This window comes from Cajanus cajan, chromosome 10 (genome assembly GCF_000230855.2).
Source record: "Cajanus cajan strain Asha chromosome 10, NIPB_CcT2T_4, whole genome shotgun sequence".
Lineage (NCBI taxonomy): Eukaryota > Viridiplantae > Streptophyta > Magnoliopsida > Fabales > Fabaceae > Cajanus > Cajanus cajan.
In genome coordinates, this window is record NC_138526.1 from 3,403,268 (window position 1) to 3,417,520 (window position 14,253).

Below are 14,253 nucleotides of genomic sequence, written 5' to 3' on the forward strand. Positions count from 1 at the left end.
ATAAGCTTGTCTTGAGACACAGAGATCAACTTGATATTTTCAAGTTTGATTTTCGTCTATAGTAAAATAATATTTGATCGACAAAAAATATATCTCACAAATATATATTAGTTCTTAATTATCATTTTAGAGATATCGGGTTTTTTTTATGTAAAAAAGAAAAAGAAATTTAAGATACAAGAGGTTTAAAATAAAGATTCAAAAAGTTAATAAGAAAACAAAAAAACACTAAAAGACTTTACTTATATTAGGCACGGTTATCAACTCTATAAAAGCATGCTTGGTGCCCAAATTCCTCCCACAAACAATCCACTACAAGTGCTTTCACACACAACAAGAGTTTCATCAGATTCATAGTAGTTTGCAAAAGAGATTAAAAAAAAAAAAGGAAAATGGCCTACCACTCTTCTCAAAACTCTCAACCTGCTCTCCCTGTGCACCTGTGTTTCTTCTTGGTCACCTTGTTCATGTTCCTGGGATTCTCATGGTACTCGAACTACGAGTCCATAGTGGAGAGCATCATGGACCAAGTGAAGCTGGTGCTCATGGTTTCTCCACTGCTGCTTCTGCTAGTGTTGCACTTCTTTTCCAACTATGCAAGTCATGGAGGCTTCTTCTCTTCACTCGTTCCTTTGCCTCAGAGAGAGACCCTGCATGGAGGTGCTGGAACTCCTTGGGGCGTTGCCTTGCTCCTTGTTCTTCTTCTCTTCATGGTGTCTTACCAGTCTTCTTTCCAAGAACGTTGGTTTCCTCTCCTCACCAGGTGAAAATTAAGAGTCAAGTTCTTAATTGGTTATGTCATCACACCACATCACATGTCATGACATGGATCTTAATTGGCTTGTAATTAGTTACTGTAATTTGGTGGGTTCTCGAGATTTTTCTTGAAACGAGATTTCACTTTTGTCTATTTATTTGTTTTTTTTTTTTTTTTTTGTTCAAAGGGTCATGGTGTTCTTGCAATATAAATATGGAGCTATGAGTTTCAGATTTTCAGTTTTTTGTGTATAATTAAGCACTCGGTGACTCTGATTTTGGAGTAATTTCTGAATTACTGTATTGATAGTCACATAACTGGAATTCTTAAAATTAGTTCATATTATATTAATTAAACTTTGGTCCGGAGAGGATAATACTAGCTAGTAACTAATAAGGGTCAAACAAAGAAGGGGAATCTTATTTTGAAGGACAGAATTCTCTTAATTTATAAGGTGTTGCTTATAGTTGTCTTCAAACACTTGTTATTATAACAACACTCGTTACAAATGGTAGCATATTTTCTTCTTTAATTAAGTTGTGAAAGTTCAATTCTGACTAGTATAGTACCGGTTATTAAGAGAGATGAATATTCATAACTACATTCATGATTTTTTAAAGGTCGAGATTTGTTAATATTTTTAAAAATATATACTTCATACTAATATCATAATAATAAAATAATATTTATTATTAAAAATAAAAATAATAAGTGAAAGATAAAATATTTAATTTATTATTAACTCTATTGAAGCTTTTGTGTCCATTAGTGATATGATCAAAATATATATAGTATATATATAAATGAAAGTAATTTTCATCTTATAAATCAGTTTTATAAGGTGGTATTAGAACCTATATCCTCGTGTCACTTGCAATCCAATTCTCGGTGTGAGCGAATTTATTGGAAATTTCACGTCAAATAGAGAGAAAATTATAAAAGTGTGTATAAATGAAGAATAATTTTTATCTTACAAATTAATTTTGTTATATTGAATTAGTCGGTTAGGCTTTTAACTTACGTTTCTAAAGATGGTACCAAAACTTATATGTTCTAGTGACTAATGACTGTTGTTTGATCATCATGTTATCCGTTATTAGATCACTTTCAGATCACTCGTAAATATCCAATCTTACAAAGTTTATACTTAATGTGCAATTCTCGACATTAAGGTGTGTTGGAAATAACACATATATTAGAGGTAAGGTCACATTGTGAGGAGTATTTGCTAAAAATCTCACGTCGACCGGAAATCCCACATTTATTAGAGATAAAGTCATAATAATTAACAGTATAAATGGGTTGGGTTGGGCTAGGTTTGCATAAACCCGTTATTCGACCCAATATCAAATTTAACAGTTGAGTTAGGTTGAATTAATTAGGTTAACATAATTATATTTATTTATTTTTTTATAAAAATTTAAATATTTCAAAAAAGATATAAATCATTTGATACATAGTTGCAAATTTAATGTTATCAACCTATAAAGAAAATAATGATACAAATTAAATTATAAAATAAAATTATTAATTTGTTACATTATTATCAACTCAAAAAAATCAACATTAATTAATACAAAATAAAATTTAAAATAAATATATTATATTGTTACAATACTATCAACTTAAAACACAAAATTTATTACTAAGTAAGAGGGACAATGAGTATTGTCCCGATCAAATAATCGTTCAAACATTATTATTATTATTATTATTATTATTATTATTATTATTATTATATATGACCAGTTTGAGTTAAGTTGGTAACGGATTGAAAGACCTGTACGGTATCGGGGGGTTGGGTTGAGTTTGAGCCGAACACTGAAAAATTCGATCTGAATTCATTGGGTTAGTTTGGGTCAGTTCGGGTTCGCGGGTTACCCATACTCGCTTACAACCCTAATAATAATGTATATAAGTGAAGAACAATCCCTATTTTATAAATGAATTTTGTAAAATTGAATTAAGTTCTTAATTCACATTTCTAAGGTGGAATCAAAGTGACAAAGCTTATATCCTAACGATTATTATTTATTGTTGGGTTTATCGTGTCATTGTTAATCAAATTGATATTGGACCACTAGTAAGTGACCAATCTTACAAACTTCACATTTGAGATATCTTGTCCTTAGTGTAAGTATGTTTAAAATCCCACAATAGCTATAGATAAGAACATAATAGTGTATGTAAATGATGGACAATATTTATTTTATTAGTTAGTTTTGTAAGCTTAAATTATTCTTAAATCCATTTATTTTTTTTTATAAAAAACTCTAAAAAGAAAATATCTCCCATATAATATTTTATAATTTTATTATCTATAAAGATGACTTTAGTTTACTAGTTCAGTAGTTAGTAATATATCTTTTTCTGCGACATTAAATATATCGGAATCTTTCTAAATTCAAGTGAAAATATAGAAATCCATGCAAATACAGAAAAATGAAGATATTAATTTGTTGATAAGAAGTGGCTCGCAACTTATACCAGTTACCCTGATAGTGTAAACTGTTTTAAAATTTATATTTATATTTTTGTTATTTACTCATCCTGATCCACATAATAATAAGAATATATATATATATATATATATATATATATATATATATATGTACCTGCTCAAGGATACACTCGTAGTCTTCTTGGTAAGAAGGGCCGAACGGATACTTCAAACGGATTCTTCAGAGGGGGGAGGCACCTGCAAAAGGCACTCCAACGCTCAAGTCAGGATAAGCACGATATTCTAGGATAATTAATGAACAGTGACATACCTTGTTACGTGTGACCTATTTATAGCATCTGACATGGGCCTGAGCGTGATGGGCCCTCTCAGATATTTACCAAATTAGGTAATACGGTACTAATTGGTCGTTTAGGCTTTAATCATGTACTTACCTTTCTTGATTGTGATTACTTGTTATGACTTGCTTAACCCTTCGGCAAGAGGCCGAGCCGGCTAATCAATACTAGTCGGAACGGCAAATGACCGAGCCGTCTAGTCCGTATACGGCAGCCTGTATACTTCCGGTATGTTCTATGTCGGAACGGTACCTGACCGAGCCGAATCGATGAGTGATGATGGTCCATATTTACATTAACCAGACTGATGTCGGTTCTCGGCCTCATGCCGAGCCGACGTTGATGGTGATGCTTGTACGTGGCTATGCATGGGTGTCTGACGAAATGGCACGTGTTGGCCCACGTGACCGATACGGTCTCTCCGGTACACAAGCCCCCCAGCCTTTGAGGAACGAAGCGACGCGAAAGGTTAATGAAATAAAAAGAGGATTTTTGAATCGGTGTCGTGAAGAAGAAGCCAAGGGTTACAACTGATGGTGGGATATGAAGGGTTGTGACCGTTGGGTATTTGATGGCGTACGCGAGAAGTTATGGTGGGAAGCGAAGGGACATAACCGTTGGTCATTAATGACGCATGCGAAGAGTTGCGCGCCCTAGACCGTTGGATCTAAATGATCCAACGGTAGGCACGAGGGGGTGTCTCTTCAGTTGCCTATTAAGAACGCCTATAAATAGATGTGTAGGAGGAAGGGTTTCCACATGCAAACTTACTAGCTGCTCCGAGCCGAAGATATTTGAGAGCGTTTTGAGTACTCAACAGCAATTGGTCAAGTTCAATCATCAGGTACGTAATGGCTAACCTGGACATTGTTCATGTTGACTCCTCTGGGGACGAAGAGGGATCTAGATTAAGGACGACGCCGAACCAGGAGGTAGCGTCGGCTTCAGCTTCGAATGGGGGCGATTCCGCAGAGTCGGCTTCGGGGTCCGATCGGTCGCAAAGCGGGAATGATTCGGCATCGGCTGTGGGTTCTGAAGATCAGCCGAGTCGGGGTGGGGAATCGTCAAGAGTTTTTCCTCCCATATCGACTCCCGGGTATTCGTGGGTACATGGTGAAGTTGGTAGTGTATACTCTCGGTATACGAGCAAGAAGTCTCTTGTGGACTTCGTATCAGCCATAAAGTTTTTAAACTTTCTCGAAGATGAAGAGCCTTCTGCTATCTTTTTCCAACCGTGCCGAGGTGACGGGGCTTCGAATCCAGACTTCGTTTATTTGAATCAAGGGTCGTCCAAATACCCATTCTTTTACGTGTATGATTATATGTTCCGGGATCTGAAGATATCCCTCCCTTTTGACGATTACTTCATGAGTATACTTCGACTTCTTAATGTGGCGCCGAGCCAACTTCACCCGAACACCTGGGCCGCTATGCAAGGGTTTAGGCATTTGTGTCTAGCCCTCGGTCTCCAGCCCACTCCACATCTATTCCTGCACTTCTATACGTCTCGGCCAACGAAAAAGGCTAAGTGGCTGTCGTTGATTCGTCACAATGATTGCTTGCTGCAACCTTTACCACCTCGTACAAAAAATTTAAAGTGGGATTTATGAAGGTGATGATTCGGTCAGAACCAGGAAAAAAGTATTTCTTTGATGCCGAAGGGAATCCCCTATTTCCCTTGTATTGGACCCGGAAGCCGCGCAAGTACGACACGGTTTCCAAATCACGCATGTCCCCGGAGGAGAGGAGAAGTCTTGATTTTTTAAACAAGTTGCCTCGGCCCTTACCATGCCGTCCTCTTGTCCGATTGTTTGATTCGGCCGATGTGGTCGAAGAATTAATCGGTATGGTATTTTTCCTACTTGTTTGAATTCAAGTGTTATCATTGATTTTGACTAATGATGTGCAGGTATAATGGCGGCTCATGATGATTTGGATATCCGCAACTTGCTTCGGAACCAACTTGCATCGAATACCGCGAATAGGCCTGCGCCCGCCGCGCGCGTGAATCAACCAGCTGGTCAAGGTAGCGGGGTCGGACGCACGTCTCGGCCGAAGAAGACCACCCGGCCCCAACCTGAAAAAAGAAGGCCTGACTCTAGGGCCGAGGAGGAGAGTCGCCGGGCAAAACAGCGCCGAGTGGCCAGCCCCCCTGTTCCCGAAAGCTTGTCGGCACCAAGTTTCTTGGCTGGCAATGTTAACGCTCAGGATTTCCTGAGTCAAGACCTGACCTCCGAGGTAGGGCAGGGGCTGCTGAGCCGAATGAGTTCGGCGCAGAAATGGAGCTTCTTTTGTGAGTTCCAAGTGCGCGCTGTGGCCATGGCACAGAGTATTGTCATGCAGCCGAACGGTGAGGCTGATGAGTTGCGCAAACAGCTAGCTGAGCAGGAGAAATCTCTTCAAGAGACACTGGCTGCTTTGACCGACGCCCAGACGGCTAGTAGCAAGTATCAGGCCGAGATGGATCGCCGAGGAAGAACCGCTGATGACTTGGCCTTAAAGGTACAGCGTCTCGAACTTGCTCTGAAGGGCGAGACTGATAAGGTGACAGCTCTGAGCAAGGAGCTGGATGCTGAAAAGGCTGCCTTTGGTGCTTATCAAGAAAAGGCGCGCGCCAAGGTTCTCAGTCAGCATCAGGCCGGTTTTGCTCAAGCTGCTCGGCAGGCTTGCTACTTCGGCGACTTTCCTCCTGACTTCCACCTGGACATGACAAAAGATTTTTTCCAAGGGAAGTTGGTGGATATGACCTCCATTCCACCTGATCAGGAAGCCGACGAGGAGGCTCCGGCTCGGCCAGCTGGGCCGAACGAAGAGGAGACTCTGAACGAGGAGGCTGCGCCTGAGGATGGTCCAGTTCAGGGGGAGGCAGAAGTAGTGTCTTAAATGTTTCTTTTGTATTATGGGGCCGATAGCGCCTATTGATAATGTACCTTTCTCTTTTAATGAAATTTCTCTGTTCTTTATGTTATAACTGGTGTGAACTCTTGTGGTGATTAACAACTTAATTTACGTGAGCCGTCTCCTTGGTCGAGAGATATCTCGGGAAGGAAGACTTGAATAATTAATTAAAGCCACATCCTTGGCCGAGAGATATCTCGGGAGGGAAGACTTGAATAATTAATTAAAGCCACATCCTTGGCCGAGAGACATCTCGGGAGGGAAGACTTGTAGGATTGAGAGTCACATCCTTGGCCGAGAGACATCTCGGGAGGGAAGACTTGTAGGATTGAAAGTCACATCCTTGGCCGAGAGACATCTCGGGAGGGAAGACTTGTAGGATTGAAAGTCACATCCTTGGCCGAGAGACATCTCGGGAGGGAAGACTTGTAGGATTGAAAGTCACATCCTTGGCCGAGAGACATCTCGGGAGGGAAGACTTGTAGGATTGAAAGTCACATCCTTAGCCGAGAGACATCTCGGGAGGGAAGACTTGTAGGATTGAAAGTCACATCCTTAGCCGAGAGACATCTCGGGAGGGAAGACTTGTAAAAACTTTAATGTTAAAAATGTATAGTAAGTCAAAGATAATTGAACTGTGTTTTTATTGATTGGATGCCTCATTAAAAACCTTGCCGGCCAAAACCTCTTTTCACGATTTTTTAAGAGGAGAAAAGACCGGTTCAAGGAAAAGAGTGCATCATCATAGTTGAAATGTAAATACATGATGTTGATTCAACTGTAATATGTCTTCAAATGAGTAGAATTCCATGTCCGAGGAACGACCTTGCCGGACAGCTCTTCTAACTTGTACGCTCCATTGTTGAGGACATGCCGTATCCGGAAAGGGCCGTCCCAGTTGGCTGATAGCTTCCCTTCTGAAGAGTTGCGTCTGGCTGACCCGGTTGCTCTCCATACAAGATTACCTTCGTGAAATGTTCTCGGCTTAACACTTGAATTGAAACGGCGTGTCATGCGTTGTTTACATGCCTCGGCCACAATCTGTGCTTTTTCCCGTGCTTCATCGAGGACATCAAGCTCGGCTCGGAGTGAATCATTGTTAGACTCCTCATGGAAGTGCTGTCTTCGGAATGATGGCTCTCCGACTTCAACAGGGATCATGGCGTCCGCGCCGTAAGTCAAGCGAAAGGGTGTCTCTTTAGTTGCTGATTGTGGTGTACATCGATACGCCCAAAGGACCTCTGGCAACTCTTCGGCCCATGCCCCTTTTGCCGAACCGAGCCGTTTCTTTAGTTCGGTGAGGATAACCTTATTGGCCGCTTCGGCTTGGCCGTTCGACTGGGGGTGTTCAACTGATGTAAACCTATGCCGGATGCCAAGGTTTTCAAGGAAAGAGTTGAACTTTTTGTCCGTGAATTGTAGGCCGTTATCCGAGATGATGGCATATGGGATGCCGAAACGGGTAACTATGTTCTTCCAGACAAATTTCTGGACATTAGCGGCGGAGATGCAGGCAAGCGGCTCGGCCTCAATCCACTTTGTGAAGTAATCGACAGCTACGAGGAGAAACTTAACTTGTCCCTTCGCCACCGGAAATGGGCCGAGTACATCAATGCCCCACAAAGTAAACGGCCATGGAGAGCTGATGCTATGCAGTTCAGCAGCTGAGGCATGGATGAGGTTCCCGTATTTTTGGCACTGAACACATTTCTTGACAAAGTCGGCGCAGTCCCCCTTCAGAGTTGGCCAATAATAACCGGCCCGCAAGACTTTAGCTGCTAAGGTTCGTCCTCCGGAATGGGAGCCACAAATACCCTCATGGACTTCCCTCATCACGTAATCTGCTTGGAGACTATCTATGCATTTGAGCAGCGGGGTGGAGAACCCCCGTCTGTAGAGGTCCTCGGCTATCATGGAGTACCGAGCCGCCTGTGTTCGCAACTTCTTAGCTTCCAACGGGTCGGCCGGTACTGCGCCGTTAGTGATATAGTTCCGAATGGGTGTGGTCCATGAGGGTGATTCATCTATTGCCATGCACTCGGTTGTTACGCTTGGGGAGGGAACTTCAAGATGAATAGTGGTGCGCAGCTGTCCTGGCTTCCGGCTGCTGGCGAGCCGAGCTAACTGATCAGCTCGTTCATTATTGCTACGCAAAACATGGCGAACCTGAACCTCGCTGAATTCATCCTTCAATTTTTGGAATAGATGATAGTATTGTAATAAGCTCGCATCTTTAACTTGGAAATTATCATTGACCTGCTCGGCCACTATCTTTGAGTCGGTCCAGCATATGACTCGCTTCACATCCATCTCAGTTGCCAACCGCATCCCAGCTAGTAGGGCCTCGTATTCCGCTTGGTTATTGGAGGCACGAAAACCGAACCGAAGGGACTGCTCAATTGTGACGCCTGAGGGACTAGCCAGTATCACTCCTGCTCCGCTGCCTTGGGCGTTAGAAGACCCATCGACATGCAAGGTCCATGATTCGTCTTCAAAACGCCCCGAAGGGGTAAGCTCGTTAACAAAATCAGCCAAGTGCTGCGACTTGATTGGACCTCTCGGCTCAAAGGACAAATCGAACTCTGACAACTCGACCGACCATGCCATCATTCGGCCGGCAATCTCTAGTTTTCTTAATATTTTTGCCACTGGACAATCGGTCCGAATAATTATCTTGTGGCTATGAAAGTATTGTCTCAATCGACGAGCAGTGTAGATGAGTCCTAAGGCTACCTTTTCAATTAACTGGTATCGTCGTTCGGCCTCCTGCAAAGTCCGACTAATGAAATACACTAGTTGTTGCCCTTCTCGGTTTTCTTGTATTAGCGCAGCGCTAATTGAGCTGTCGGAAACCGCTAAGTATATGATCATGTCAACGTTGGCAACTGGTTTGGAAAGGACTGGGGGTGTACTAAGGCGCTCCTTGAAATGTTGGAATGATGTTTCACACTCCTGGGTCCATTGGAATCGCTCGGTCTTCTTGAGCAAAAGGAGGATGGGTCTAGCTATCTCAGCTAGGCAAGGAAGAAAACGGGAGAGCGAAGTGAGCCGGCCTGCCAACTTCTGAACTTCTTTCAGGGTACTTGGGCTTTTCATGCTTAGAATGGCTTGGCACTTGTCAGGATTTGCTTCAATGCCGCGACTGGACAACATAAACCCTAAAAACTTGCCGCCTGAGACCCCGAATACGCACTTGTCGGGGTTGAGTCTCATTTGGTGGTGCCGAAGCGCGTGAAACACATCAGTCAAGTCCTGTGCGTGTACAGATACGCTACTTGACTTTACTACCATGTCATCAACGTACACCTCCATACATCGGCCAATGTGGTCACTGAAAATTTTGTTCATCAACCGTTGGTAAGTGGCTCCGGCATTTTTCAGGCCGAAGGGCATAACTCGGTAACAGTAATTGGCTGTTTCGGTGATGAACGCCGTTTTCTCTTCATCCTGAGGGTGCATTCGGATTTGGTTATATCCGGAATATGCGTCTAGGAATGACAGGAATTTGTGGCCAGATGCCCCATCGACGAGCCGATCAATGTTTGGTAGCGGATAGGCATCCTTCGGACAGGCTTTGTTCAAATTAGTGTAGTCAGTACACATGCGCCATTTCCCATTCGGTTTCTTGACCATTACTACATTAGCTAGCCAAGTTGAGTAGTGTACCTCCCGGATGAACTTGGCTTCTAGCAACTTACTCACTTCGGCCTCTATTGCCGCCTTCCTGTCCTCCCCAGCCTTTCGACGCCGTTGAGCGATCGGTCTTGCTTCTTTGCTTATGGACAATTTGTGACAGAGGAAATTAGGATCAATGCCGGGCATGTCAGAGGGATGCCAAGCAAATAGGTCACTATTTTTGAGGATCACTTGGCTGACAGCCAATTGTTCCTGCTCGGACAGGTTGGCTCCTATATAAGTGACTTGTGACTCCAACACCCCTACTTGGATTGGTTGCTTGTCATCAACAGGTTCGACTCTTTCGTCCTGATCGATCCGGGGATCAAGGTCCACAGTCGAATGATGGGACACCGAGTGAACCCCACTCGGCCTCCTAGGTACCTCGTCTTTTATTCTTGCCAGTCGCAAACTAGCGAAGTAACATTCCCGCGCCGTCTTTTGGTCGGCATGAACCGTGACGACTCTTCCTGACTCGGCCGGAAATTTCATGGCCAAATGAGGGGTAGATACGACTGCTCCGAGCCGATTCAGCGATGGTCGTCCAAGGAGAATGTTGTAAGATGTGCTGGCGTGTACCACCACATATTTAACTGAAACATCTCGGTATTCGGCGCCTTCAAATCCAAACCGAGTCGACAACTTGATGTATCCCTTGGTCTTGACCCGTTCGCCGGAGAACCCGACCAAGGGTTCATCATACGGAACTAGCTCGGACTCCGGGATGCCCAACTGCTTGAACGTATTCCAGTAGAGGATGTCGGCCGAACTTCCTTGGTCGACCAGCGTCTTGCGTACAATACAATTGTGAATTTCGACGCTGATTACCATTGGATCATCCTGGTCCGGATCGATGCCTTTAAAATCAGCTTCTGTGAAAGTTATAGTGGGAAGGCGGCGACGAGCGGATTCGACGGCATGAACATGCCGGACAGCTCGCAGGTGTCTTTTTTGTGCAGATGAAGACGAGCCACCTCCAGCGAATCCCCCGGCAATGGTATTGATGACTCGCCGAGGCTGTGCCGAAGGCTCATCCTCTCTTCTATCTCTAGACCGACTACGTTCTCTACGAGAACGTGTTTCTGTCCTTTGTTCGAGTTGGTCGCGTCTCCGTGGCCGGTCTTCGTATCTCGATCGATTTGGACGCTCAACGAAACCTTGCAGCTGTCCCTGCTTGACTAAGTCTTCAATCTTATCCTTCAGAGCCAAACAATCGTCAGTTGAATGCCCACGGTTGCGATGATATCTGCATGACTTGGTTGTATCGGCCCGGGGAGGGGTTGATGCTCGTTTTGGGATGACCAGTATATCCGAGGCCAGTGCTTGTTCTAATACTGCTGACCGGCTAGTATTGAGGGGTGTGTATTGTGAGTACCTTGGTCCCCGAGGAGGCTTCTCGCGGGGAACCAACTCTTTCGGTCGACTCCGAAAACTCGGCTCGGCCAGCTTGTCAGGTTTAGTTGACACTTCTACTCGAGCTTGGTTCCGGAACTCGGCCAATTCCTCCATCTGCATATACTTGTCGGCTCGCCGACGCAAATCATCCATGTCTGTAGGGGGTTTCTTACAAATGCTGTTGGCAAATGGCCCTGGCTTCAAGGCAGTGGTAAGGTGGTGTAGAGCTACAGCAGGGTTTAAGTCTCGAATTTCGAGCGCCGCTTTGTTGAATCGGCTCATGAATGTCCGAAGAGATTCCTTCTTCTCCTGACGAATGCTGATTAGTGCCAACGAGGTCAATTGGTGAGGCCGACTGGTAGCAAATTGAATTGTGAACTGGGAAGCCAACGTACTGAACGAATCGATAGAGTTGGCCGGAAGCCGAGTAAACCAACTCAGTGCTCGTCCCTTTAAGGATGTTGGGAAGATTCGGCATAGAGCAGCATCATCGTTTGTGCTTAGAGTAACTTGAGTCAAGAACACATCCACGTGTTCGTCTGGATCGGTAGTGCCATCATACTTGTCTAAGGGCAAAGACTTTCAATGGTCAAGGAGTGCCATCTGCATGATGTTCGGGGTAAAAGGATGCCGATGTGCTCCGGCCGGCAAAGGTTGGATCGGTCGACCGACCGAAGCATGCGCAGCTGGAGCGGCGACGGAGGTGCGGGGAAGAGAAGAGTGAGGGCCCTGCGAGTGGAACGACCCCTGTGTGTGAGTTGTCTCAGATGGTTTCCATGTGGGATCCCGGTATTGATTTTTCAGCGCAGCATTCTCTTCTCTCAATGCAGCCATTTCGGCAGCATCTCTCTCTCGCTGTTGTTTCATGGCGATCATTTCTTCCTTCATCTGGCGCACCATATCGGTCAAGTTTGTCTCCTCAACCGTCTCGGCCTCGGACTGATGCTCGTCTTCAGACTGTTGCCCTTCGAAATCAGTATTCCTTGTCTTTACCATGATTCTTTTACTCGTAAACTTTCAGTGCTTCTGCAATGCTATCGGTTCGGCCCCACGGTGGGCGCCAAAATGTACCTGCTCAAGGATACACTCGTAGTCTTCTTGGTAAGAAGGGCCGAACGGATACTTCAAACGGATTCTTCAGAGGGGGGAGGCACCTGCAAAAGGCACTCCAACGCTCAAGTCAGGATAAGCACGATATTCTAGGATAATTAATGAACAGTGACATACCTTGTTACGTGTGACCTATTTATAGCATCTGACATGGGCCTGAGCGTGATGGGCCCTCTCAGATATTTACCAAATTAGGTAATACGGTACTAATTGGTCGTTTAGGCTTTAATCATGTACTTACCTTTCTTGATTGCGATTACTTGTTATGACTTGCTTAACCCTTCGGCAAGAGGCCGAGCCGGCTAATCAATACTAGTCGGAACGGCAAATGAACGAGCCGTCTAGTCCGTATACGGCAGCCTGTATACTTCCGGTATGTTCTATGTCGGAACGGTACCTGACCGAGCCGAATCGATGAGTGATGATGGTCCATATTTGCATTAACCAGACTGATGTCGGTTCTCGGCCTCATGCCGAGCCGACGTTGATGGTGATGCTTGTACGTGGCTATGCATGGGTGTCTGACGAAATGGCACGTGTTGGCCCACGTGACCGATACGGTCTCTCCGGTACAATATATATATATATATATATATATATATATATATATATATATGAGATTGTTAATATATTTTTATTTATACACCAAAATTTTAGGACAAGAAAATTACTCATTTATTTTTTATTTGATTAATTTGTATAAAGAATATTATAGTAATTTAATTTAATTTAAAAAATAAAATAAAATATTTTCTCTCTCTTATTAATTTTATTCTCTATCTCATTTTTCTTTTCTATTAAATTTTTTCTTCAACTCATTTCTCTTTCTTATTAAATTCTTTCTCTAACTCATTTATCTTTCTCCTATTACATTTTTTTTCTAACTCATTTCTCTCTCATCTTCCATGATATCCCTCTTCTCTCTCTGAATAAATAAAAATTAATTAATAAAAAAAGAGAAGGTGAAAATCCGATTCAATCAACCCATATAATCCGAAATTCGACTAATCCAAACTCAAATAATTTAAAGTACTGTCACGATAAAAAAAATGAGCCTATTTTTTCTAAATTGATTTGGGTTTGACCCAACATTTTCAACTAAAACCCGACCTATATTAGTTTTGCCCACCTTTCATTTTGATAAATTAAAACATAATAATGTTTCCTTGGTTTAAGGTATATTCTGCATGGTGTTCTGCAAGTACTAACTACTAAATGCTAACTACTAAATGATGGTTAGTTTAATTATGAATCTTATGATGCATCCACACAGACACAACTTGTAGCTGCACAACATGAAAGTTTGGAATGATACCTATATTCTTTATTTATTTATTTTGCTCAGTCCGTCAGACTCGTGTAATTTAGCATGTTTCAAATGTCTTTTCTGTTAGGGGAATATTCGCTTCATTATTTCAAAAGTTCTTTCATAAAATGGGTAAAAATTAAGCGATTATTTCTTATTTAAACCAAATATGCTAGGGGTGGGCATGGATCGGTTTTTTTTAAAAACCGATCCAAACCGATCCGATCCGCTTTTAAATGGATTGGTTTAATAGATTCCGATCCGATCCGGTTTATTGATCCGATTCTGAACCGAACTTAATTAATGGATCGGA

General features: G+C 43.1%; 1 protein-coding gene across 1 annotated transcript; it reads left to right on the forward strand.

The window, feature by feature from the left end:
- Positions 1–392: 392 nt before the first annotated feature.
- On the forward strand, positions 393–767 carry LOC109806575 (oxidoreductase/transition metal ion-binding protein). The gene has a single exon (XM_020369025.3). It carries the CDS (start codon positions 393–395, stop codon positions 765–767), a length of 375 nt encoding a protein of 124 aa, XP_020224614.1.
- Positions 768–14,253: the final 13,486 nt, after the last annotated feature.

Excerpts from the sequence above, each read along its gene's own strand:
- LOC109806575 (XM_020369025.3), top strand. The coding sequence starts at position 393 with ATGGCCTACCACTCTTCTCAAAACTCTCAACCTGCTCTCCCTGTGCAC.